Source organism: Rhinolophus sinicus, chromosome 12 (genome assembly GCF_057876585.1).
Source record: "Rhinolophus sinicus isolate RSI-liver-muscle chromosome 12, RSI-T2T, whole genome shotgun sequence".
Classification (NCBI taxonomy): Eukaryota; Metazoa; Chordata; class Mammalia; order Chiroptera; family Rhinolophidae; genus Rhinolophus; species Rhinolophus sinicus.
In genome coordinates this window covers 40,158,153-40,185,086 of record NC_142512.1, presented here as the reverse complement: position 1 = coordinate 40,185,086, position 26,934 = coordinate 40,158,153, and the positions used below count along the sequence as shown (strand labels likewise).

General features: G+C 54.7%; 1 protein-coding gene across 6 annotated transcripts; it reads left to right on the top strand.

The window, feature by feature from the left end:
• Positions 1-1,037: 1,037 nt before the first annotated feature.
• On the top strand, positions 1,038-21,335 carry JUP (junction plakoglobin). Of its 6 annotated transcripts, none has more exons than XM_019747776.3 (15): positions 1,038-1,196; positions 11,252-11,464; positions 12,959-13,218; positions 13,454-13,692; positions 14,453-14,654; positions 15,445-15,589; positions 15,717-15,820; positions 16,130-16,468; positions 17,885-18,040; positions 18,247-18,366; positions 18,848-18,998; positions 19,095-19,216; positions 19,732-19,771; positions 20,055-20,220; positions 20,549-21,335. In XM_019747776.3, exons 2-14 carry the CDS (start codon positions 11,257-11,259, stop codon positions 20,204-20,206), a joined length of 2,238 nt encoding a protein of 745 aa, XP_019603335.1. In that variant the 5' UTR covers positions 1,038-1,196; positions 11,252-11,256; the 3' UTR covers positions 20,207-20,220; positions 20,549-21,335. The 6 variants fall into 6 exon arrangements, with proteins under 6 accessions (XP_019603335.1, XP_019603336.1, XP_019603337.1 ...); XM_019747777.3 differs by having other exon boundaries at positions 1,046-1,196; positions 11,249-11,464; XM_019747778.3 differs by having other exon boundaries at positions 1,053-1,211.
• The last annotated feature ends 5,599 nt before the right edge of the window (positions 21,336-26,934 follow it).

The window sequence follows — 26,934 nt, the reverse complement described above, 5'->3', positions numbered from 1 at the left end:
TGTCTCTAACCAGAATATTTGTTTTTGCCAGTTTCCCTGATCCTCCCCACTGCTTTGACATTTTATATCTATGCTATTATTCCACCAGGAGAACACGTGGTTTAGTGGGCCTGGAAATTAGAAGAAAGTGGTTCTAGTTTAGGATGTGCCACTTTCTAGTTTTGTGACCTCTCTGAACTTCCTTATCTTTGAAATAAGGGTCATTTTGTGGTCCTCACAATTTTTCAGAATTGTCATGAGAATTAAAAAAACCCACATCTTTTACTTAAATTCTAACATTTAGCAGTTGTCCAAGTGATTTCACAAACCTGACTTCATTTCACCCCCCTACACACCCAGGTGAGAGAGATATAGCTAATGCACCCATTTTCACAGAGGAGAAAAGAAGTGAAAGATGAAGTAACTTGACTAAGATCATACAACTACTAAGAGGCAGGACCCAAACCCTGGCCTTTTACTTCTAAATCTCATGAGCACTCCTTCCATCTTTGGGTAATAAACCCCAAACCAGCAAAAAGTCTATGAAGTGCTATACAAATATGTTATTACGACTTTGTGGCAAGGGTGAATAAGCCCAAAGAAGCATCATGCCTGACGCTGAGTTGGCTGGCCAGTGAAGGCATCTGTCCTTTCCCATGGCGCCCTCTGACTCACCTGTTGGACAGGTAGGGGGAAAGGGGAGAGTAAAGAGTCTTACCTGCTCAGAGGTAGGGTGGGGTAAGACATACTCCGTCCCTCCCATTGGTTCTTTCCTTAGTCTTACTGACAGTCCCTTGCCCAATCAGGAGAAAGTAACCTTATATTTGCCAATAGGTGCAGAGTTAGGATGGAACCTCAAGTTGGAGGCCGTCCCCAGAGCCGACTGGCAGTCCCTGGGGCCAATGGCTAGCGGATAAACAGAGGTGGCGATGGAAGAGGACTGGGGACGAGGCTCCGCCCCTCGATGGGACAGTCAGGCGAGGCAGCCAGTGAGACCGCTTCAGCGGGTGGGCGTCTCCCTCAGGGGCGGAGCTTCGAGGGGGCGAGAGGCGTGGCTTGGCTGTCAGGTTCCTTCGCCTTTTGTTCAGTTACTGAGTTGCTGCCTTGGCCAGAGTCCGGAGCAGCCGCCGCCCGAGCGCGCCGAGCTCAGTTCGCTGCCCGCGCCGGATCTCATCCCGGCCCTACCCCTAACCAGTCCGGCCAGGCTCCACACGCAGGTGCGGACGATCGCGGCAAGTATTGCTGTGGCGAGGGAAAGGCGGCGAGCGGCTGAGAGGCCGATCCTCGCTGTCTCAGGGCAGGTGAAGGAGATAGCCAAAGAGCGCCACCCTGCACCGGCGGCAGGGGGCGCGCTGGGGTCCTGGGCGCGGCGACTGAAGGGGCGCGAGGCTCCCGCGGAGTGCACTTGGGGCTTGGTGAGCTGGGGATCTGAGAAGGGCGGGGAGAGGTCGGGGCAGGTGCCTCCGGGGTCACGCCTCCCCCGGGGCCCGCAGAGCTCGCCCGACGCCGTCTCTGACTCTTGTCTGGTTCTCTCGCGGGGGAGACTTTGACCTACTCCGTCTGCGTCCCAGGGCGCACTCTAGTTAGGAATTTACTGTTTGGGAAACTTGCTGCCGCTGGTCTCTTTGGGGCCACCCTCACCCCACCTCACGCGTCATCCTCGCTTTCCCTCCCTCTCTACTCCCCCAGGCCTGGGTGGGGCCCTATTGTCTGCGCCCGGCTTGCCCAACTGTGGGGGCCGAACGCACATTTTCCCAGCGACGCGGGCCCCACCTGCTGAGCAGGTGAGCACACGGAGCCCAGAGGCCCTGTCCTCCAGCTCCCGGAGTCTCGTCGGTACGGTACCTGCGGCACCACCCTCTGCTCTGGTGGGTGACAGGCTAGGGCTCACCAGCGGAGGTGGGATGGGATGACAGTGGGACTGTGCAGGGCCGGCCCCGCGTCCAGCTGACTCCGCGCTCCGCACCCGTGTCCCGGACTGGGGTCTGGGCCGAGGGATTGTGTATGGGTGCATGGGTCGCCCAGTTTCTAGTAGCTATGGCTTCCAGTGTTGATATGGGAACTGGACTACCCTCTTCTCTAACCTCTTGTTGTCGGGAAAAACAATCACCCAAAACAAACTTTACTAAAGGAGGTATTCGCGGCAGCTCTCTCTGGGGGTTTTCCTGCCTCCTTGCCCAGGGCTTACCCCAGGGTTGATGGGGTCCTTCTTGGGGCAAAGCCCCCTCCCCCAGCCCGCCAAGCTGAGCCAGGGCCAGTGCTTGCGCTCTGACCCTGTCCTCCCTGCCCCCACCTCCATCCTGTTTGCTGGGCCCCTCGGCCCAAGGTGGGGGCCGGGATGAGGGGGGTGGGCCAAAAGGGAAGCAGCTTCTTCCTTCTCTTCCTGCCTCCGGGGACCAGCACACCCCCTCGCTTCAGGCCTGCGCTTGTGACTCTCTCCCAAGCTCTGCCCCCTCCCCAGGAATGGGGGTGGGGCAGGGCCGGGCCTAATGACGTGGGTGGGGGAAACGATTGTTCTGTTCTTTCTTTCCCCCCCGTACCCCGTTCTCCACGTTATTTAGCTGGCTGGTAATTGGGGCCGAAAAGCGAGGAGCAATGGGCCTTGATTTCCAGTTGATTTCTGGATTTTGAAGATGCGTTCCTTCTGGAGGCTTTTGCTGTCCTTTCTCCACCTGCCCCCTTTTGAGAGTTTGATGAGGAAAGTGGGACAAAAGGAAGGCTTTTGGGGGGAAGGTTTCAGGCAGAGCTGAATTAGTGCCCCCTCCCCCGTTTTCTGAGAGGCCCTTCTCTGGCCAGAGTTCGTGATCTCCGTCAGCTTTCAGCACTGGTTTTTAAAAATCTGAAGTGCAATCTTTTTGCAGGGACTTGGAGCCCAGCCTCTCTGGGGAACAGATGGGGAATGTAGAGCCAGGTTCTCCCTCAGTCCTGGGGTGAAGGGAAGATTGGGGGCAATCAGGGCTCTTTGCCCTGACTCACTTGGGAAGATCCTACTACCTGGTTTGTGTTTGTAGATGGGAGAGTGGGGGTGGGGGGGACCCCCATGGAGTGCCCCACACCCCCAGGGATCAGGCTCCTTCCCCATCCCTCTTCTGCTCTAGTGGCGGGGTGTACTACTTCCAACGAGCCATAAGGGCATGGAATTTGGGCAAAAATAACCTGTTTTCCCTCTTCTTTCCCCAAAGTGGAGGAGGGGAAGGCATCGTAATTACATTGATTAAATGATTCGTTTAGTTAATCTGGTTTGTGGTTGTGATGAAAAGATAATACTGAGGAAGGATTTCTAGGAGGTGCCTGGTGAAAACTGGCTGCCTACTAGATGGGGAGGGGGGGCGGTAGGATACCATTAGTCATTTCTTGCTCCATCAAGCCCCAGCTTGGGTGATAGGAGCCCTTTCCACCTGCCCCATCAGCACCCTCCAGCCCCACCCCATTCCCTTTGGAACCTCTGTTTGGGCTGCCAGGTCTGAGGCTCTGAGAATGTCGCCTGGAGGAATGAAGGAGGTCAGAGCTGGGCTGCTGCCTGCTTGCCTCCTGGAAGCCCATGGGGGAGAGACCCATGAGGAAGTCACTCGCTGGCCTGGGAGGGAGGCAGGAGAGAGCCATCTTAGAATGAGAAGGGACTCATCAACAGAAGGGCTGTTTATCCGAAGAGTTGTTATAGTGTGGCGGTTGTGAGCATGGGGATTTGGGCTTCGACTGAGCTGGGTTTGAATCATTACCTATGTGGCCTTGGTCAAGTCACTTCACCCCAGTGACCTCCTTGGCAAAATGGGAATAATACCCACCTACCCAAGAAGTACTTGATAAATGGTAACTTAAGCAAGGGAGGACGCTACAGATAACCAAGCACTTTCATTAACTGTTCTCACTTAATCCTTATGACTGGCCCTAGAGGCAGCTATCATTACCCCATTCTACAGATGAGGAAATTGAAACTCCGGGAAGATAAGTAACTTGCCCAAGTTTGCACAGCGAGACCCAAGCAGGGTCTGGCATTTAGGTCCTCTGGTTCCAAGCCCAGAGCCCAACCTGCTGTGTCACCCCACTGTGGCTCTAGGAAGAGTTTTTCTGCCACTCCTTTTTGAGAGCTTCTGCTTGGGAGTTTGGGGAGAAGAGAATTCAGAAGGGCCCAAGAAGGTATGTGTGGGTGGTGAAGGTGGGTGCAGGTTTGTCAGGTGGGGGTGACTCGTCCTAGCCTCCAGTCCTCTGAAACCTCCCCTGGGGTTTGGTTTTTAGTTCCTGGGAGAGGGGATTCTCTCTCCCCAAAGCTAGGGACTGTAGCGGACGTGTGGAGAAGTGGGGACAGGAGAGGGCAGGGGTCAAAGCTGCTGCCTCCTGGCTGAGTGGGCAGAACCATGGGTTGTTCTGGACTTGTCCCTGTATAGGAAGTGGGAGTCACCTGCTCTGCTGGGGACTGGGCCTCTGCCAAGATGGGGGGGGGGGGGCTGCTCCCTGGAGAGTGGAGAGAAATGAGAGTCAGATTAAGGACCGGGCTGATGTCCTGCTGGACTGTACCCAGCAGTGGTGCCAGACTGCTCTTGGCAGGGAGGGGAGCTGGCTGTCTTCTGTTTGGGGACTGGGGGCTGGCAGTAGGGCTTGTGTGCTGCTGGGGAGGGCCTTTCTGGTGAAGAGTGGGGTCAGCCAGAGCCTTGTTCCTTGAAGGAAGGGTTGGTGTCACTGTCTTCTCAGATCTGCCAGGCTCTGGCACCTCTGCCAACTGAGCATCTGATACCAGAACGGGCCTGGGAAATGGGGGCTGTATGGGAAATGCCTGTCAGCATTGGTCTTCCGGATCCCTTGCGGGCAGGAGAGGACCCCAAACATGGGGAGTATTGGTCCCGGAGAAGAGAAGGCCAAAGAACCTTGACATGACAGAGAAGGGAAAGAGAATGAATGCAGGGGGCTGTTAGCTATAAAGAAGGTGAGGGGCTTGCTGTTTTCTGTCACCCCTGAGGACATGCGAGGTTTTGGGACTGATGCTTTATGGAAGGAATGGAGGCTACAGGAGGAAGGCCTTGCTCTGTGCTGGAGATGAGATCTTGAGTTGAAGAATAAAAGGGAGAGATGGAAGCTTAGAGGTGACTCTTCTCTGAAGAGGATGAAGCAGGGCGCTGTCCCTGAGCTGGGGGAGGGCCATCCTGCCCCAGCAGTCAGTACCCTTTGGGGTAAGTCTGAGGTCTGCTGGAGTCCCTGGGGAAGCAACCAGTCATGTGTCTTTTGGGAGAAGAGTGACCTGGCCATGAGAGGGGCAGGTATCCATGAGCCGCCAGCTGGCCCAGTCACCCATGTGAAGAGAAAGAGCAGTGTGGCTGGAGCAGGTCGTTGGGGTTTGTGTCCCTGCAAGGGACACCGGGAGGCCTCTCTCCTGGGACATGGTTGAATCTGGTGGAGGTCTGAGGGGCATGGACTGCCCCAGTTTCCAGCAACTTCCTTGGCTGGGCCTGAAGAGAAAGCTCGCTGCCACTCCCCTTTGCTAAGCCTATTGGCACCTCAGCCTTTGGGAGCCCTCAAGGCAGGAAGCTCAGCTTTCTGTGACCTGCAAAGTGTGCGTTAACAGGTTTGCTTTCTCTCCTCATTGTGGAGACTGTGGAGTCTTGTGGATTCTTATCTCTGAGGAGTGGCAGCCAGGGGAGAGAGCTGGGACCTGGTCTGGGCACTCAATATGCTGCTTGTTTGGGGGTGAGGAGGAGGTGGGGCTCCTGTCCCTCTGGATTGAAACAGTAATATCTGATCACAGGGAAGAAAACAAATCACCCATAAAATCACACATTCCTATACCATCGAGGCAACTACCATGAATATTTCTTGACCGTCTCTTTTCTTAGCACCTTCTTGTTTCTTAACCTCAATCTTGATGATTTCATACTCTGTATATAATACCAAATTTTAGCCAAACCTTTATCCAAATTCTCGTTTTCTCCAGCAAATAGGGAACGGTTGGGTCTTCCCTGCTCTTTCAGGAGAGAGCTAGGCAGCCATCCCTGCAGCATGAAACCTTGGGGAACCACCCCTGAGGAGTGGACACCAGCTGGGGTAGCAGCTGCCCAAGCTACCTGCGGTGGGTTGGGTGGGGGGCAGTGGGCACTTGTGTATTGAGATACGTCACCAACATGTTAGTCCTTTGCGGTTGTTTCCTGAGGCTGGGTGAAGTGTTTTTCCATTCTCAGGAGTGTCCTGGTTTGGGGTCATCTGGCGGTTTGGGATTTTGCCCACACAGGGTCACCAGAAGGCAACGGAGTTCCAGCTGGAGCCCTCTCTGGGGGAGCCCAGAGGTTCCCTGGGGTCAAGCCACCTGGCCCTGCATTTCCCTCTCCTCCAAGTCCCCTTCATTTTCCCACCCTGCTGTGTTTGCTTTGGGAAGGAGCCCAGAAGGAAGAAAACAAACAGCAGCTGGGCAGCCTGACCCAAGCTTCCCCCATTCCCAGCCAGTCCTTGGGCCACTGCTTGGGTGTCCTCCAGGCCGGAAGTGAGGATTTTCCTCCAGAAGCTCAGGATGGGCTTCTGTCTTCTATCCCCAGGGCCCTGGTCATACCTAACACTTGCTTAATCTCTGCCCACTTGGAATGACCAATCTGATGGAGGAGACTACAGTCTCTACCCAGGAACCTCTAGTCAGCTGGGGGTTTGCTCCTGGAACTGCCAGTCTGAGGGGAGAGGCCTCGTTGGGAAGCCCCAACCTGATGGGGGAGTCAGGGCTCTCAAGGGAAGAAGTCATGTCTGTCTCTGTACTTTTCTAGAGTCTGTTTCCATTGGTACTGCTGGCCAAATCTCATTTGGAGCCAGAGACAGAATGGGGAAGGGTGGGAGCTGGTGACCCTGCTGAGCCTAGCCTCTCCCCTGGGGCTGCTATGTGGGGAATGTCCACGCCTGACTGGCCTGACCAGGTCTGACCACCCGGCTGCAGAAGGCAGCACATGTGACTGGGGAGGGGGTAGCACAGTGTCACCACCTGGCCTCCCGTCCCAGGACCTGGATGTAATACCTCTTCCCCAGGCGTGTCCCACCCTACTCCGGGGACTCTGGCTTAGGCCTGGGAGCAGTGCCCCTCCTAGTCCTTATCCAAGGGCTCAGGAAAGGCAGCCCGGGTCGTGTCCTGGGTCCCAAAAAGCAGGCTGGCTGCTGGCCACCTTGCCAGGCCCATCCGCTGGCTTCCTTCTCTGCCATTTCTTGGTTTCCTTAATAGAAGGATGCTTGCCTAGGCCTTCCTGTCCACAGAGGTCTTCTACAGTCAGGGTTGTGTTCAGTCCACACCACGGTCTCAAGAAAAGAGTGGCATAATCACCTCCACGTTATAGATGAGACTTAAAGAATGGAGTGACGTGCCCAAGGGCACACAGCCAGTTAGTGGTGAGGCTGGAGCCCCTCCCCTGACTCCCATGCTCTCCCACCCTGTCTACAGCTCACGTCTCTGTCACTGTATGAGCCGGAGGTCTGAGCCTGCACAGGGTGCTGGCCTCTGGCCCAAGGAACCTCCAGGGGCCCTGCCCAGCCTGCTCTTCTAGTCCCCTAGTGCAGTGTTTCTGAGCGTGGTTCCAGCACGCCCCTTGGGCGGCCTATTCCTGTCCTTGTTTCCAGGTGTCTCACTAGCACTTGGCATCCTGCAGCCCAGCCCACCCCATCCCTGGTGGTGGATACTGGCGGGGCCAGGAGGCTGATGTAGCTCTGGTGGGAGTTATTTTTAATGTCAGGGCTGGGCCACACTCTGGCGGGACAGTTTTAGATTTAGGGTACCCAGTGCCAGCCCACTGGGTTGACCCTGCTGATCAGGAATGAAGGGCAGAGTATGCCCAAAGCAGCCTCATTGCTTGATCGCAGATTCCTCCTCAGTGTGGACTCTTGGGGGAAAGGTCCTTTGCACACCCTTTCCTGGGCCCTGTCTTCTCTTCCTGTCCCCTGTGCTGTCTCCCACCCCACCCTATCTGAGCTGAGCTGGCCTCTTCCTCCTGTGTTGCCAAGAATAGAGCGTGCTGCTAAACAAAGGCCCCCCATTCAACTCAGAAAACCGCCCTGTGTCTGGCTCTGCCCGTCTCTGTCCAGGGCGCATGGGCAGGGCCCACGTCTGTCTCTCCTACTTCCATCCTGGCTCTGTCCAGGGGCATTGGGGCAGGTCTTGCTCCAGGTCCAGGATGGAGAGGGACGAGACCATCCTGGGTGCGGCCCCCTCCACCCTGGGAACTGCAAAAACAGCATTTTTATTTCTTGTGGGAGAATTTCCCTGGTCCTCCTGGGGAGTGGGTGGGGAGACATGTGGGCTGGTTGACAATGCTGCCTGAGGTCTCACTACTTTCTAGCCCTCCTATTGCAGGAATAGCTCTCTCCCTGATCCTTTCCTCAAGAAGAGTGCTGGTGTGTCCTCTCTGAACTGCTTTCCAATTCTGCCCACCCTCAGCCTTCTCTTGTCCGGTGTGGAAATCCTGGCTCCTTATTCCTAGAATCTTACACGTCAACATTCTTCTGAGATCACCTGGGCCACCCTTTCTGTAAATGAAGCACAGAGAAGGGAACTGATCGCCCAAGGACACCCAGCAAGTTTGTGGTGGAGCTGGGACTAGAACCTGGGACTCCTGATTTCCCAGCTGGTGCCCTGCCTCCAACTGTGAGCATTGCTTGGCCTCACCTGCCACTTCTCCCCTTAGTGAGGGGGCTCGGCTCCGCCCATGTCCCCCTGCCCCTCCCCCACTCTCCTCTGCACTTGCGTGTCTGACCCTCTCTTCTTGACCCCAGGGGGTCCCTCTTTCCCTGGATCCCCAGTTAGGAACCAGGGGAGCAGCCCTTTTTAGTGGCTCGAGGCTGGTCTGCTGGGAGGCAGGCCTGGATTTGAGCAGAACGCCCCCATTTTCTCAATTTGGAGGAGCCTCAGTTTCCTCACCTAAAAATTAGGAATAATAAAATGCCTGCCAGGGTTGCTTTGAGGGAGGCATGAGATTCATTTGATAGTAAAGGCAGCTGGACCCCCCCCCCCAGGGATCCTCTGATCTCCGGGAGGCCTCTCTTCACTCCCCCACCCCACCCGGCAGCTGTCCAGCCCTCAGCTTTCCTTGGCTCCAGGCCTGGGCTGCTGGGGGTGGTGAGGGAACTGCTGAAGAAATGCACATCGTGTGGTCAGCCTTGACCTTGGTGGTCCCTTTGGACATGGAGGGCAATGGTCCCTGTGCTCCTGGGTGAGGCTTGTGTGCCTCTGGCTGGAAGCACCAGGGATAGGCAGTTGTCTCTGCTGGGGAGGGGCTTTTCCTGGCTCCAAAGGTGGAGTGTTTTTACTGACCAGGGCTGGAGATATTCAGTTCATCCTGAGTGGATCTGACGGAGACTCAGAGTCCAGATGTCCACTCAGCCCTCTGCCTGGCTAAGTGGCATTTCGAGGGTTAATGCAGCTGTATTTCCTGATGCAGTTTTACCTTCCTTCTCCAGTGCTTGCTCCTCCCCGGGGGTGGCTCTGTGACAGGCTTTCTTCTCCCACTCTCCCACGTTCTCTCTCTCTCTCTCCAGGGAAGGCAGGAGTGCTGGGCGGAGTGTGGTTAGGGTGGGGGCGGGAGGGGGGACGCTCTTCCTGAAATAGTCACACTTGGTCAGTGCCTGGGAAGCAGCTGGCACATCTGGTGGCACCAAGCCGCCCGTCTGGTGTTCTGGGCCTGCTTCTGTTTATCAGCCCGAAACTCTGAGTCACTGGGGTGATGGGAGGAGGGGAATGAGGCTGGAAACTGGTCTGGCTGCTGCCTCTGCCTGTTCCAGGTGTGCTCAGGGGCAGGGGAGGAGCCAGGTGTTGCCATAAAAGGCAGCAAGACCTGAAGGACCATTTGTCATGCATGAGGGTGGTACCTGGCGCCTCACTGGGAAGACACATCCCTGGTGATCTTTGTTCCTGGGGTGGGGCCAGGCTGCACCAGCCACCCCACCCTTGTCCTCATCTGGTCCCCAACAGGGGTTTGAAGCTCTGGGTGCTGCACAGCCTCATGGATGGACCAGCCCGGGTCTGCTTGCAGTCTGAGGCCACACTGGGTGTGCAAAGGCCGCAGACTTGGGTGTCACTCACACCTGTGCCTGGCCCTGGCTCTCTGCTATGCTACCTCACCTGGTGGAGCCTCAGTTTCCACATCTGTGAATGGGCGAACAGAGCATGTGCTTCAAAACCCGCTTGTGAGGATGGCGGCATTAGTGAAATGCACAAGGGCGGCCCTCACTGGAGCTCAGCTCCCCTTGCCTATCCCCCCCCCCCAACGCTAGGCTCCAGAGGTCAGCTCCCAAGACAGGGACCTAGACAGAGCAGGTGGGCATTAACCTCCCTGGTACAGAGTAGGGCCTACCTCTTCACCAACCCTAAGTGGCCCAAGTCTCTACAGAGAGAGGGAGGGGTGCCTGAGTGGCAGTGACCACCCTGAGGCCTGCCTCACTCTTTATCCCTAGTCTGGGTTCGAGGAGGCTAGGAGGTAAGCAAATACCTGCTGGGGGAGAGGTGCTGATACACAGCCACGGCCACCAACATCAGTACCTGTTATGAGCCAGGCACCATGCTGGGTCCTTTATAAATATGGTCCTCACAGCAACCTGTGAAGGAGTTGGTGCTACCCCATTTTGCAGATGGGGACACTGAGTCTCAGTAGACAGGCAAATTGCCTCAGTAGTATGTGGCTGAAATTTGAAACTGTCAGTGGGACTCAGAATTCTGGGAAAGGCTTCCAGGAGTTGGGGTGCTATAGAGATGGGGTTCTTAGGGCCTGAACTTCTGGGGCCACCTGTGATCCTGTCCCACCTGCAGGAAAGTGAGATCCTAGAGTCTCTGAGATCCTGGGCGCCTCTGACTGCTCCTGGGCGCCTCTGACTGCTCCTGGCAGCCTCCCAGGCTCCCCAGAGAAACCTGTCTGACCACTTCCCTGTCTGACCAACCAGTTAGTGCATCACCTCTGCAGCCTTTCCCAGGGAGCCCCAGTGGATGGGCATGGGTCTGTGGGATCCCAGAAGCTGCTAGAGGCCCTGAGTGCCTTCTGCTCTGGGAGTGTTGGGAAGGGTCAGCAAGGTGAGGGAGCCTAGAGCTGGGTTGGGGCATCTGGCTCTTTGCTGCCCTGCGCTCCATGGAGTTTACCCCACCCTAGCTGGAGGTCAGAGATGCAAACCTAAGGCTCACATAGGGGTATCCTTCCCTGACCCTTCTTCCCCCCATTCCCTCTACTACAGCCCACCGGGGCCCGTGGGGCGGAGGTGGGGGAATGGGTGATGGGCAGGGCCTGGTGATGAGAGGCCAGCTCATTTCCTGCTCCTTCTTTTTGTGCCCCAACAGCCACCATGGAGGTGATGAACTTGATCGAACAGCCCATCAAGGTGACCGAGTGGCAACAGACATACACCTATGACTCAGGCATCCACTCAGGCGCCCACACCTGTGTACCCTCGGTCAGCAGCAAGGGCCTCATGGAGGAGGATGACGCCTGTGGGCGCCAGTACACACTCAAGAAGACCACCACCTACACCCAGGGGGCGCCCCAGAGCCAAGGTGGGGAGCCCTGGGGACTATTCCATGGGAATATTCCAGCAGAAAACCAGGCTGGGCCCTGGCGGGAGGTAAAAGGAGGCAGACTTTAGGGGGCTCCCAGCCTGAGGGGGGAGGCACAGCTCTTGTTCTTAGAGACCCGCCCAGTCTGAGGGAAGATACACAGCTGCTTCAGGATGCCCGCATCTGGGAAGGAGGCAGATTCCTCTTCTCTGAACCTCTAGTGTGGAGGGGAGGCAGAGACCCTGCCCACCAGTCTGAAGGAAGAGGCACAGTTCTTGCCTTGCACGAACTTGCGGTATGATGAAGAGGTGTCACTATTGCCCTCAGGGAATCCATGGACTGCAGGGAAATCAGTCCTTGTATTCCAGGACCCTCAAGTGTGACGGGGAGGCAGAGCTCCAGCCTTCAGGGAATCCCGAGTCTGGTAGAGGAGGTGCAGTTCTCAAGCCTGAGGGCTGCTGGTGTGGGCAGGGAGGAGATGATGCCTGTATGTGGAACATGCTGACATGGAAATGGGCCAAGGCCAGATGGTGGAGTGACCGACCCAGTTCAGGTGCTTAGGGATAGGGATGCCCTGCCAGCACCCAGGTGGGAAAGCTACGTAGCCGTTTCCTCCTCCCTGACTAATTGGAGGGTGGAACCTCTGCCTCCCTTTCCTCAGGGCATTGGGACAGTGGCCAGGGCAGGGCTGCCTGGGAAGCCTGGGTACCTATTTGTCAGACTCCCAGGTCCACCCAAGGTGAGAACTGCAGGGGAACCTGGAGTCTGAGCTGAGAACCCACCTGCTGCTTTCTGAAACCCACCTTCTTGACTTTCACTTTGATTTACTGCCTCTGGGCCTCGATTTGCCTGCCCATATAATGGGAGAGTTGCCTCCTTTGGGGATGATGAAGGTATAATTAGAATCATGAAATTTCAGGGTTGAAGAGACCCAGGTTGTCTCATCCTACCCCCACCTGGTTGTTAAGGGAGGGATACAGAATCAGGCTTTGGGCTCTGGAGTCAGGTTGTCTGCGTTTAGATTCTAGCTTGGATTCTTATAACCTATATGTTAAGTGGAGATAATAATACTTATCTTGTAAGGTTGTTGTGAGATTAAATGTGAAAATATAAGAAAAGTGCTTAATTCAGCCAGATACATAACTACTCAAAAAATGTTAGCTATTCCTATTAATAACAATAATCACTAACATTTTTGTGGTGAGATGTGCCAGGCACCTGAGTCCTTTCTTTTCAGAGCATTTGCCAACTATTATCTCATTTAATTCTCATAAGAATTCCCTATGGTGGACAGAACAGGTGGTGCCCCATTTTACAAATGATGTAGCTGAGGTGATGGTGACCTCTTTAGGGTCACTGGTTAGAGGCAGAACTGCAAGTGGTGCGCTTTGGTCGGGTTGGGAGGCAGCCCGGAGAATCCAGCTGGGCTGTTTGTGCAGCCACGTTCCCCGTTGCCTGCTGTCTGCAGCTCAGTCCCTGCCCATTGGCCCCCAGGTGACCTGGAGTACCAGATGTCCACAACAGCCAGAGCGAAGCGGGTGCGGGAAGCCATGTGTCCTGGTATGACAGGCGAGGACAGCTCGCTACTGCTGGCCACCCAGGTGGAGGGGCAGACCACCAACCTGCAGCGGCTGGCAGAGCCGTCCCAGCTGCTCAAGTCGGCCATTGTACATCTTATCAACTACCAGGACGACGCTGAGCTGGCCACCCGGGCCCTGCCTGAGCTCACCAAGCTGCTCAATGATGAGGACCCGGTCCGTGAGGAACCTACCTGGGAGGGGGCAGGCAGGGAGGGCAGAAGGCGGGTGTCACAGAAGGGGCCCTACCCGGGATGGAAGGAGGTCACTGACCCAGAGCCCCAGTAGCAGGAAGAGTCTGACCTGGGTCCCTCTGAGCTTTGTGAAGTAGTCTCCTGGCCCCTCCTTCTCACAGTGGCAGCTGGACCTGGCCTATCTGCTTACTTCTTTATATCTTCCCTCCACCCACCAGGTGGTGGTGACCAAGGCAGCCATGATCGTGAACCAGCTGTCTAAGAAGGAGGCGTCGCGGCGGGCGCTGATGGGCTCGCCCCAGCTGGTGGCGGCTGTCGTGCGCACCATGCAGAACACCAGCGACCTGGACACTGCTCGCTGCACCACCAGTATTCTGCACAACCTCTCCCACCACCGTGAGGGGCTGCTTGCCATCTTCAAGTCGGGGGGCATTCCCGCCCTGGTCCGCATGCTCAGGTACCCACCCTGACTCACTGCAGGGCCTGGGTCCTGTCTCACTTGGGCCTCCCCTTCCTTTCTCTGGGCTTCCATACAACGTTTATGGAGCACCTACTATGTGCCAGGCGTAGAACCACTCCCAGTTTTGGTACTTAGCTGCTCCTGTAACTAGAGGGTTAGTTATGAAGCTACAGAATAGGCTAGGGCCAAGATGTGTCTGAGATTGCTCAGACCTCTTGAGAAGCTGTTCATTCTAATGGCTGGGGGTTGATGAATAAGTGGAGTTTGGCGCTTGTACATGAAAGGAAGAGTATTCCAAGCAGAAGGAACAGCATGTGCAAAGTCCCTTGCCACCTTTATCTTTCCGGCCTTGCAAAGTGAGTAGCCATTTTCCTCAGCCCTGTATGAGGCTATGAGTTGCCTGCGAGTGGAGATATTAATCTTATTTCCCTCTGAGCCTCTTGCAGGGCCTCTGTAGCACGTGGCCTTCCACATGCTAGTTACTCAGTAGGGACAGATATTGAGGGGACCTACTGTGTGCTCAGCACCAGGCTGGAAGCCCAGGAGCAAGGGGTGTCATGGTCCCAGTGGGGAGAGGAGAGATGCTGTGTGCTTTGTGCATTGGAGTAAGGCTGGGCTCAAGGAATGATGCGATTTTAACAAAGGGCTGTTTCCGTGGGGGTGCAGGTACTAGAGGAGGCTTCCTGGGGGAGGTGGCCCACACTTAGGCCAGGCCCCTGGGACCCGACCCACACTAACCCCCCGCCCTCCACCCCAGCTCCCCCGTGGAGTCGGTCCTGTTCTACGCCATTACCACGCTGCACAACCTGCTGCTCTACCAAGAGGGCGCCAAGATGGCGGTGCGCCTGGCGGACGGGCTGCAGAAGATGGTGCCTCTGCTCAACAAGAACAATCCCAAGTTCCTGGCTATCACCACCGACTGCCTGCAGCTCCTGGCCTACGGCAACCAGGAGAGCAAGGTGGGCCCCTCCCCATCCCAAACCAAGACCCACAGCTCACCATTACATCACCTCTGTCCAGCTCCAGCCTCAGGTCGCGGCCTCCTCACCCTTTTTAGTTTAAATATATATTGTATGTGCACTTGTACATGTTTCATCAGATAACTGACCATTTTGAGGATAAATAAAAGAAAAAAGTTATTAGCTGCACACAATCATCCTTATCTCAGGGTGCGTCCTCCAGTGCTATCCTGTTGGCATATTTGTATGTAGCTGTAGCACTAGCAAATGTATAACTTTCCATCTGTTTTCTAAATGACATTTTAAAAATCTTTGTTTGCTGTATTGTCCTGAAATCATCTCCTATAGTGATAAATAGCATTTCATTAAGTGGAGGCCTCAGACTTTATTCTGAGAGAGAGCATCTGGATTGCTCCCAATTTTCCACTTTTATAAACAATTCTGTAATGAACATCTCTGGGCACACAGCTTTCCTGAAAGTAGAAATTTTTCGTTAGTAGGCCTAAGGGTTTTTATTATTTCTAGGTTTTTACCCCAATTGCCAGACTGCTTTCCAAAAGGATTGTATTATTTACAACGCCATCAGTGGCAATACTTGTTAGGACAGTTTCACCACATCCTTGCCCACATTATGTATTATCATTTTTTCAAGGTTTTGGATTACTTAATCACAAAAGTTATTCAGGTTTTAGCTGAAGCTCAGTAATGGCAGTTCCGTCAGCCGCCTCTTCCTTCGTTGTGCCTCGTCATAGTCCCTGTGTGTCTCATACTCGTTCTCCTCTCCCCACAGCTCATCATCTTGGCCAATGGAGGACCCCAGGCCCTTGTACAGATCATGCGCAACTATAGTTACGAGAAGCTGCTCTGGACCACCAGCCGTGTGCTCAAGGTGTTGTCTGTGTGTCCCAGCAATAAGCCCGCCATTGTGGAGGCTGGTGAGTGTTACAGCCTGTGAGGGTGGCCCACGTGGCCAGGAGGGCTGGGGCGGGGGCTCTGTCTAGCGGCCAAGCTTGGTCAGCTATGCTTCCCTGTGGCTGACGTGACCCCTGTCCCCCACTGCAGGTGGGATGCAGGCTCTGGGCAAACACCTGACGAGCAACAGCCCCCGTCTTGTGCAGAACTGCCTCTGGACCCTGCGTAACCTGTCAGACGTGGCCACCAAGCAGGTGAGCAAGACATTCAGGCCTGGGTCCACCTCTGCAGCTGCCTCACCCTCCCATCTTACCACTAGCTGCGGTCTGAGGGCAAGCTCTCTGAGCCTCAGTTGCCCCATGGGAGAGCGCTGCCCTCTCCCAGGCATTAGCAGGATTGGGGGATGAAGGTTCTTAGGCACACAGGCAGAGCCCATCGCATGTCAGCCGCGTGGGCGTCTGACCTACCGCCAAGGAAAGCCATCTCGCCCTCCTTGGACACGTGTGGGAGACCTTTGCTGTTGGGATTCTCGCTCACTCTCCACTGCCTTCCCCCGACCCCAGGAGGGCCTGGAGAGCGTGCTGAAGATTCTGGTGAACCAGCTGAGTGTGGATGACGTCAACGTCCTCACCTGTGCCACGGGCACTCTGTCTAACCTGACGTGTAACAACAGCAAGAACAAGACGCTGGTGACCCAGAACAGCGGCGTGGAGGCTCTCATCCACGCCATCCTGCGTGCTGGTGACAAGGATGACATCACAGAGCCAGCTGTCTGCGCCCTGCGCCATCTCACCAGCCGCCACCCGGAGGCTGAGATGGCCCAGAACTCCGTGCGCCTCAACTACGGCATCCCAGCCATTGTCAAGCTGCTCAACCAGCCCAACCAGTGGCCACTGGTCAAGGTACAGCCGCTGCTGCAACGGGTGTTAAGTGGGGGCCAGAGGAGCGCTCTGCAGTCAGGATTAGGGGCTGGATCGGTACAGGCAGGGCTGCTGTAACAGAGAGGCTCCAAAAAGACAGACGTGTATTCCTCTCTTGTGGAATGGTTTAGACTTCAGCACCTCTGCTCCTGAAACTCAGAATCTTTCTCGTAGCAGCCCTCCCCACAGACAGAGCTTCAAAGTTTAATATGCACATGACCACCTGGGTGGTCTCATGAAGCTGCGTGTTCTGGTTGGTAGGTCTGGGTGTAGGGTGAGTCTGCGTTTCTGATGAGCTCCCAGGTGGTGCTGCTTTCGGGGAGCTCACTTCTTACACCAGACGGTCTGGGTGAGTATTGTTCTCACACCGATGATTGAACGGCCTCGTCCCCCCAGATGCGTTCTAGCCCGAGGGACGTGGGAAAACTAGCAGCAACCAGAAAGCGGACGTCTCGCTTTAGCCCACACCCTGGAACTGGGTCATTTGGCCACATCTAGATGCAAAGAGGCTAGCAGTGGTCATGGGTCAGAAGGCCATGCCAAAACACAGGAGGGATGCTAACAAGACAAAAAGATAGAAAGGATTCTGGGGGATGCGTGGTGTCTGCCATAGAGAGTCCAGGCTGTGAAAGGGGTGCAGCCTTCTCAGGAGGCTGCCTTGGGAGACACAGCTGGCATTGGCTAAGTTTTAGACTATTTAACAGTACAGGTAAGAATGACTCTAAGTGATTATATACATTGAATTTTTAAAGAGTCCATAATGAGAAAAAGAAGGCAGCTCGTGGCACCTTCTTGGGCTTGGTGCATGCTGCAAGCCCAAGGTGGGGAAAGGACTTGCCTCCCTGACCCAGCAGCTATGTGAAAAGTGACCTTGGCATCTCATCCAGCCTGTGCTCACACCCTCATTTCTCACATGATTTTTATCCTTGCCCCTCTGGCTTCTTGTTTTGAGGATCAAATGAGATGATAAATTGTTTTGTAAGACCCCAAGGGACTCTGGGAGTCAGGGGACCCTGGGGAGGAGACGTCCGTCCTCCCGGGGGTTGATTCCTATATGAGCATCATCCAAGTGGGAAGTTTGCAAGGACAACTGTGTTTTCTATTGGGGGTGGGGGAGAGGAGACGGGGTGAGGGTCAGGGTATGGGAGCTGGCAGAATGTTCTAGAATGGGATGTCATTTTAGCAGGGACTGTTAGAGTGAGACATGAGAACTCACACATCCTGTGGAACAAGGGACATGGGCTGAAGCGATCTCATTCTCTGGGGATCTGCCAGCATGTCCTGGTCCAGCCTGGGGGACAGAGAGATGATGATAGGGGAGGAAGAGATGATGCTGGGAAATTGGGATCCTCCCGACACCCGAGAAATGCCCCCGATTGTTGTCCATTTTCTTGCCAGGCAACCATCGGCCTGATCAGGAATCTGGCCCTGTGCCCAGCCAACCATGCCCCACTGCAGGAAGCAGCGGTCATTCCCCGCCTCGTCCAGCTGCTGGTCAAGGCACACCAGGATGCCCAGCGCCACGTGGCGGCAGGCACACAGCAGCCCTACACAGTAAGTGAGCTGGCGGTGCCAGTCACTGCCCCGCCTGGGGGTCACGGTGTCCTCTGTGTGAAGGTGTGTGCACGTGAGTGTGTACACGGGGAGGCAAGTTACACCTGACGCCTCTCTAAGGACCAGCGCGGTTTGTCAGTGTCGTGGGGAGTGTGGCCATGGCAAGGGGCCCCTGTTGCGGTGCCCCAATGCCTCCTCTTGTGCAGGATGGCGTGAGGATGGAAGAGATTGTGGAGGGCTGCACTGGAGCCCTGCACATCCTCGCCCGGGACCCCATGAACCGCATGGAGATCTTCCGGCTTAACACCATCCCCCTGTTTGTGCAGGTAAGTCTGGGGCAGGTGGGCAGGACAGGTCCCCCCCCAACCCCTGTTTACCCACATGGCTGAAAGCGGAAGGTTGGCAGCCATGGGTTTGGTGATCGATGTGGTGTGGTTGTTGTTTTCCTTTGTCGCATTCTCTTTTTTCCTTGAGTATTAATATGAACTCATAGATTTTTAGGAAGTGTTTTAATGTAGGAAAATGCTTTATGCTATAATGTCGGATAAAAAAAGGAATATATATATATATATATATATATATCCGACAAAAATCCAGCGGCAATATGCCAATGTGTTAACAGATGCTATGTCTGCCTGGGTGGGAAATTGTACCTGGCTTTCTCTTCTGTTTCTTCATACTTTTCTTAGACTTTTCATACTTTCTCGTATGAGCTTGGGTTAAATTCAGAAAGGGGAGGCAGAGATGGGCAGGGCTCTACAGTGTGTTGCCCACCTGCCTTACCCCCACGGCACCCCCTCTCCGCAGCTCCTGTACTCATCTGTGGAGAATATCCAGCGTGTGGCCGCTGGGGTGCTGTGCGAGCTGGCCCAGGACAAAGAGGCAGCTGATGCCATTGATGCTGAGGGGGCCTCGTCCCCCCTCATGGAGCTACTGCACTCACACAATGAGGGCACAGGTAGAGGCGAGGGCAAGAGGGAGGCGGCTGGGCCTTGTTCCCCAAGCCAGGATAGAGGTAAATCCCTGACTGGCCTTTCCTTTCCTCTCTGAACAGCCACCTATGCTGCGGCCGTCTTGTTCCGCATCTCTGAGGACAAGAACCCAGATTACCGTAAGCGTGTGTCTGTGGAGCTCACCAACTCCCTCTTCAAGCATGACCCAGCTGCCTGGGAGGCTGTGAGTATCCCGGGCGGGGCTGCAACACACGGTTGTGCAAGTTGCACACTGCACAAGGACAGCACTTTTTCAGGGGCTCCTACCATCATGTCAACTTCATAGATTTTTATTTTATAATTGGATCATTTATGACAGTTCTCAGGAGATGGAAGTAGTAGGTTGAACCATCTATCTGTTTTTGACTTACCAAAATGGCAATTTTATTTTGTCCAAACTAATACAAAGTGTTGAGGCAGAGGCGCTTTTTTCTAACTTGCACAAAAGCAGCTCCCAGCATGCATTCTCCAGCCCTCACGCTTCCCCTCCCCTCCCCAGGGCTGCTTTAGTTCTGTGGGTTCCCCCAAGCATGAATGGTGGGACCCTCCGCTCTGGGGAGGCACCTGAGGAGAGGAGTTCATCCCTCAAGGGGTCTTCACCTTTCCCCTGGCTCCCTTTATAGAAGCATCTCTAGCTGGCCGCAGGCGTTTTCCACCCTTCTCCCTCCCCCAATGTTTCTCTCTGTCTTCCTTCCTCAGGCCCAGAGCATGATCCCCATCAATGAACCCTATGCAGATGGTAAGTGTGTCCAGTGTTCTCAGGACCCTGGCGAGTTGGGGGTCGGGGTGAGTTTGTGGGTGTGAGGGAGGGAGAGGCGTTGTGTGTCCAGGGCCAAAGAACCAGTGGCAGCTGCTGTGTGGTATCCACACGCACTCTGCCCAGGTCCCCGGAAGAGGGAGCTCAGGGAAGGAGGGCAGGCCCACTGCAGATGGGCAGAAGTAGAGGAGGTAACTGAGGGCTGTCCAGACACCCCTTGGGGTGGCCTGCAGACCCTGGACAGAGTCCCCCTTCTTCTCCCCAGACATGGATGCCACCTACCGCCCCATGTACTCGAGTGACATGCCCCTGGACCCCATGGAGATGCACATGGATATGGATGGGGACTATCCCATGGATACCTACAGCGATGGCCTCCGGCCCCCCTACCCCACCGCGGACCACATGCTAGCCTAGCTGGCTCCAGCCCAGTACGACACCTCCCGCTTTGCAGTCTCCCTCCTGCCTGTGGGCTGCTGACACACGCTTTCCCTTCCCTCTAGAAGCTCTGTCTCATGGAGGCCCTCTCGTGTTTCTGTTGAAACCCTGGCTCCTTTTTTGGGGGGAATGAGTCTGGGGCCTTCCGCTATGGAACTCCCCCAAGGAAGGCGTGCCTTGGCCTGTCTTATTCTGTCATCTTTGCTGGGGACGGGAAGTCCTGCCCCGTCTGTGGGTGGTGGGCAGGTGACCGGCATGGCACAGGCTTCTAGGGACCCAGACCTTCCCTGACCCCTCCCTCTGTGTCTGCCCCACCCCCAGGTGCGGTTCCTCATCTGAGAGGCTCTCTGTACAGACGAAGGGGCGAGACAGAAAAGTGCCTGAGCCTGGGGGACCAGGCCGTGACTTCCTGCCGAACCCTGTACCTCCATAGGGTCTTTCTTGGGACGGTGATCTGCTCCTGCTTTTCTGTTCTGGGCTGTGGGTCCAGGGCTTGATACCCACTCCCCAACCCTGTGGCCCTGGCACTAAAGCTTTAGATTCTGTTTCCCCAGCAGCGCCCTCTTCCCTGCCCTGGCTGCCTGTCTCCAGCCGCCTGGGCCCCACAGGGCTTTGGTTCCTTCTCTGGGTCTGATTTTCTCACTGAACTTCACCCAACCAACTGTCCTGAGCCCCCAGGGTCTCCAGCACCCAGGTTCAAGGCCCAAAGCCTCAGAATCCAAAGCTCCTCTTGAAAAGTTCAGGGACTGTCCAGGGGGAGGGGCAGAGATGTGGAGAGTGAGCCCCCCGTTCCAGGACCCTGCCTGCTTCTCTCCCTAGTTGGTTTTGGCCCATCCCTGGGGGAGCTCTGAGAAGCACTCCCTTGCACCCCCCCATCCCACCCACACAACTGCCCTAGCTGACCCCAGAAGTGCCCTTGGCTGACCCCTCTGGTGTGTGGTGAGGGGCTTTTCTTCCCCTTCCTGTTTCAACCCCCACCCCACCTCCTTCACATGGGTGTGGGGGCTGGGGGTGGTCCCTGCGGAGAGTTTTATTATTATCGCTTTATGTTTTTGGTTATTGGTTTTTTGTATAGACCAAAGCAATGAAAATAAAACTAACACAGAGATCCAATGGAGGCTGTTTGGGGGCGTGGGATGGGGAGATGGGGGTTCCCTTTGCAACCTCATGACCTCCTTGGCTGGATCCGAGTGTCCTCATGGCCACCTAGTGTATGGGAAAGACATGGAGAGAGGGAAGTTGGGAGAATAGCGTGTCTGAGGAGGTGGAACTGAGTTAATTCGTACGCGCTCACAGGGCTCCAACTTGGAACCTTGGGCGGCTAGGAGGGGCAAAGAGATGACCTTCAGGGACACCAGGCCTTACTCCTGTCCAATGGGCCTCCTCCTTCCTGGCCCCAGCCTCTAGCCCTGCCCTGCCCTGCCCCCATGCAGCCTGAATGTACATTGGTGGCTTTCTCTGGGGTGTAACACTCCCTGGGGCCTATGGCTTAGAGTCCAGGCCCCTCTGGTCTGCACTGGACCCACCCCAACCCCTTACCCCCCTCCCTCTGTCTCCTCAGCCAACATCCTGCACATTGTTTCTGGCCTCCTGATCTTTGCTGTTCCCTCTGTGTGGAATGCCCTCACCTGCTCACCCATTGGGGTCCAGCTCAGCCCTCACTGCAGCAGCACCTCCTCCATAACCTCCCATCCTGAGCTGCTGCCCCTTCTCTGTTCCATAATGCCCTGGGCGTGGCTATCATTTCAGTCGCCACATTGGTGTAACTATCAGCTTATGTGCTGGTCCCCCACCCCCACCCACATCCCCAATTTCTCCTTCCTGGGGATTGCTAGTTGCAACACACCTGCCAAGCCTGAGAACCTGGGGAACCTTGGCCACACCTGTTGCCTCATTTCTACACTTGCCTGGAGCTCAGGCAGTGGAGGGCGGCCACGGCCTAGTTAATGGAGGCTTCATGGTACTGGATGGATGTGCTGGGGGTGGGGCAGGGACCTCATTGAGGAGGGAGCTGTAAGGTGCAGGCAGGAGGTGGCGAGACCGAGCCCAGCTCTGCTGAGGGGAGCTGTGGGAGAAGGGGGCACAACGGCAGTTTTCAGAGATCTTTTAACGTTCTCTGGACTCTGCGTTCAGGGCCTGTCTAACTTAGTCTGCTTGGGCTGCTATAATAAATTACAGCAGTCTGCTGACTTAAAACAGACATTTCTCATCGTTCTGGAGGCTGGAAGCCCAAGAACAAGGTGCCAGCAGATTCAGTGTCTGGTGACAGCCCACTTCTTGGCATGTAGATGGCTGCCTTCTGGCTGTGTCTCATGTGGCTTTTCCTCAGTACCCGTTCCTGGAGAGAGTGAGATCTCTTTGTCTTCTAAGGGCACTCATCCCATCATGAGGGTCCCCCCTCGTGACCTCATCTAAACCTATGTCCCAAAGGCCCCACCTCCAAATACCATCACAATGGGGGCTAGGAATTCAACATATGAATTTGCGGGGAATACAGACATTCGGCCCATGACAGGACCCTGGCAGGAAACACTCAACTTGGGTGATTTGAGAATTTGGTAAAGAGACAGTTTACAAAGGTGTGGACAGGTACAGGAAATAGTAAGGGAGAGGGAAGTACCTTGGGCTAATTATAGTGGCCTTGGGCAGGGAGGGAGGGAGGGAGTGCTTCTTGGGGACAGGACCCTGACAAGGGGAGGCTGTGATCTCACTTCCCACCTGTGCTCCCTGTTGATCAAACCCAAACGGAAACTAGAGAGCCCATTGATATGATCCATTCGTGTTGTCTCCTGCTGCCCAGAGCAGAGTGAAGATCTGGAGAGGCCAGTGAAAGATTCCCCCCTACTCCTCCTGACCAGTCTTTCTAAAAGAGGACTCAAGACAGCTGACAGAGAAGGATTGCTCTCTCTAATTTCATACAGGCAATGAGGACACCGGAAAGGAAGGGGAAGCAAAGAACCCATGTGAAGGGTTAATACTCGCCCTGACAACTGCATGTTAGGTGTTGAGCTGCCTGGTAGCCTGGCCAAAAAGGGAAACTTAAGGCAAGTTAATCAATAGCGTGAATTGGCTGCGTCTTCCAGTTTTCATGTCGGAGCTGTCTGAGCCCTGTATTCTTGAGAATGTCAATTCACTTCTCTGAACCTCAATTTCCTCGTCTGTATAATGGGGATAATACCTGCTTCACCTACTGAATGTGAGAATGAAATAAAGCTCAGGGATTCCAGGCAGGAAGACAGGAAAGGGTGAGAGGCTTTTTCCCAGAAAGTCTCTGCCTTTTTGTTTTTCATAAGACATCACCCCAGGAAAATATTGGCATTTGTTGGAAACTGTCACATGACCCTCCCTGATTGCATGGGAAGCTGGGAAATTGAGAATATTTTAGCTGCACGTTTCCCCCTTGATAAAAATCAGGGTTCTGATAGTAGAATGGAAGGGGACATGAGACGGGCAGACCACCAGTCGTGTCTGCAGCAGCTAGGAATGAGGCCCGACCAACCTCATCCTTTTAGGTAGGCTCCGTGTGGGAGGGAGGCAGCAGAAGATCTGAATGTATGAGTTTTAGCAAAGGAGCTGACTGGCCAACCTCTCTTCCTTGGTATCAACACCACCAGGGGAGATAGACACAGACCTAGCACAGGTGCCACACTGATGGCAACGGAGGGTTACTTTCTCCATGGCAGAACCAAGGCCCCTAGAAATGGTGACAAACCAGGATGGGGAGCAGAATCCAACATTTCAATAAGTTATTAAAATAAGGAGTTCCCTGTGAACCTAAAGCTGCTCTTAAAGACAGTCCATCAATTATAAATAAGTTATTAAGAATAAGTTACTAAAGTAAGCCTTACACTAAAAAAAATTTAAAACATGTCCTTGCTCTTTGTTCTTCATCCTCTGAGGGAAGGGGATGAGACTCTCTTCCCCCTGGACTCCCCCAGAGCCACCTGTTTCTGGTCTTGAGGGGTGACCCTTGTAACCACCTGCTGAACACCTGCTACATAGCGTGTTAAATGTTTCCCTTTCCTTGCTGCACTCCTGGCCACAAAGTCTCTCCTAAGCAGGACTTTGATTCGTTATCCCCATTTTACAGATGAGGAGCATTGAGGTTCAGAGAGATCTTACTCTCTGCAAAGGCTCTCCCTTGTTGAATGGGTGCTGAGAGCAAAACAAAACAAAACTAGAAGTATATATTGGCAAAGTCAATAGTTGTTACTCTGGGTAGTCACAGAATTACAGGTGATTTATAACCTTTTTGTTTATCTACATTTAAGGAATATTATCTGGTCACTTGCTCATGTTTGAAAACATCTGTAAGAGCTTTCTATTGGAAAATGTGTGGTCATACATAAAAGCAGATAGGAGAACAAAAAATTCCCATGTGCCCATCACCCAGCTCCAATAGTTATTAGCCTTCTGTCCTTGTTTCATCTGCAGCCTCATTTTAAGTCTCTTTAAGCCAAATCAGACATTGTGCCACATCACCCATAAATGCTTCAGTGCGTTTGTTTCTTTAACCCAAGGGTCTTCAACCATTTTTGTGCCACAGGCACCTTTGGCAGTCTGGGGAAGTCTGTGGGCCCTTTCTCAGAATAATGTTTTTAAATGCCTAAGACAAAATACATAAGGTTGTAAAGGGAACCGATCATATATATATTATAAACCTATTATACTGAAATATGGTGATTCAAGTATTTTAAAACGTATGATAAGGTAATATATGAGCATTAATACATTAGATTAATACATATAAGATCTAGCAATGGGCTTCTAACTACTGTTTTATGGAAGGAAGTCCGATGAGCAAAGCCAGCCCCAGGGTGGGGGAGGGTACAGATTCCCTAGCCCCCTCCCTGACCTGGGAGACAGTGTGGGCCAGTGACAGCACATGGGCTCTTGGTAAGGCAAACTCTGTGATCCTATCTCCCTGATATTTCCTGGCTGTGTGGCCTTGGATAAGTCAGTAGACCTCTCTGGGCCTGTTTCTCATCTATAAAATCCTTCCAGTGATGATAAAAATGACATCACACATACAAAGCATGGACCTAGTCAGGGCTCAGTGAATGTGCATTTCCCCCCATACCCCCTGCCCTCCAACCCCATGAATTGTCCCAGAAAGAGCTCAGAGTCTGGACATGGACCCAAGGATCAGAAGGAGCTGCTGACTCAGGACAGAAGTCAGGGAGTGAGGGGCTCAGTCTTTTTCCTGAGGCTGGAGGCAGCTCAGAAAGACCGAGGCCCAAAGAACATCATTCCAGTTTCACCACCGTTGCCTGCCCCTCAGGCTGGACACTGTGGGAGCTGTGGGTCCCCTCCCTCCATCCCCAGTTGCTTCCCGCAGAACCTCCCAGGTCAGGGCTGGCCCTGTGACCTACCTACCCAAGGGACACAGCTCTGTTCCTCACTTAGGCCTCCACCTCTGGTCCCTGGAAGAAGCGAGTAGGGGCTGGGCTGAAGGGCTCTAAGTGAGAAGTGGGGGGAGGTGACTGTGCTAGGGGTCTCACTGAGGCTCTGAGGCACCTGTCCTTGCTGGAATAACCCCCCTCCCAACACGTGCCCCCGGGAGGCCTCCACGTGGGGCTCACCTATGCTTGGGATCATGGAGCACTGGTCCAGGAGCCCAGAGCCCTCACCCTGACCAGGCAGCTCAGCCCTCTCCAGAGCCTTTAGGGGTCACTCCCCCTCACACACCCAGACTCATCAGGAAAATCCGTTGTGTTCACTCAACAAACACTGAGTGCCCAGTGTAATTATTAGTCCTAAGGATGCAGGGGTGGGCACACAGAGACTGCCCTCCCTGTTATTTAAACAATCATCTCATAAGTAACAAAATCTTACACGGAGAACAGTGAGAGGCAGGAGAGCATGCCAGGAGAAGGCAGGCGCCCCTGTAGGTCTGGGAGCAAGGGGGCTTCCCAGAGGAGGCCAACCTCATTCACAGCAAGAGCCAGAGGTGAGAAAGAGTGAGCCTGAGGGGTGTGGGCTGGGGGTGGGGGGTGTTCCACGAGGACAAGAGCCTTCAGGTAGGAGAGAGCGTGGCGGGGTCAGAGTAGAGGAATTGGCCCTCTCCCTAGGACCTTGGCCACCCCTGCGGGAGCCCCCACCCTTCACCATCACTCTGGTCCACCCCCTCTCCTTGCTTCCCTCCCGTCCCTGTCCCGGCCAGCAGGGGGTCCTAGAAAACAGCAGCAGGCTGAAGGGCTCAGGTCCCCAGGGCATTTCATGTCCTCGCCCTAGGTCAGGGGAAAGGCTCAGAGGGGCTCAGTGCCCCAGGAGTCTGGCCAGGAGGGGAATAAAGGAAAGAGGGGGCCCTGCGGGGTGGAGGAGCCCAGGTGTTGGAGGGCAAGAGGGCCAGGAGAGGGAGGAGGGCTCCTATAAGGCCTGCAGGAGACAAGCAGGTGTGTGTGTGTGTGTGGGGGGAGTCTCACCTTCCCCCCCCCAGGGCACCCCCTCTGTCCTGCTCCCCAGTTTGATGCAGAAAATAGTTCTGGTGCTCCCCAGATCCCTGGCACTGACTCTCAGGGGCTCTTGCCATGAGGTACCCTGTCCCAGGTAACTTTTTTCCAAGGTCAGGCCAGGGAAGGTTGCCTGAGCCTGGTGTGTACGGCCCAAGGCTGGGCATCAGAGCGACTGTGCCCAGGTTCATGGTTCTGGTGGGGGGGGTGCCTGGCTTCATAGCCCAGTGAGTCCTGTGCCTCCTCCCGCCTTCT

Bases quoted from the DNA above. Each gene is read 5' to 3' on its own strand.
- JUP (XM_019747776.3), top strand. From the start codon at position 11,257: ATGGAGGTGATGAACTTGATCGAACAGCCCATCAAGGTGACCGAGTGG. The intron at 11,465-12,958 runs GTGGGGAGCCCT...ATTGGCCCCCAG, and splicing joins GGGGGCGCCCCAGAGCCAAG to GTGACCTGGAGTACCAGATG. The intron at 19,772-20,054 runs GTAAGTGTGTCC...TCTTCTCCCCAG, and splicing joins CAATGAACCCTATGCAGATG to ACATGGATGCCACCTACCGC.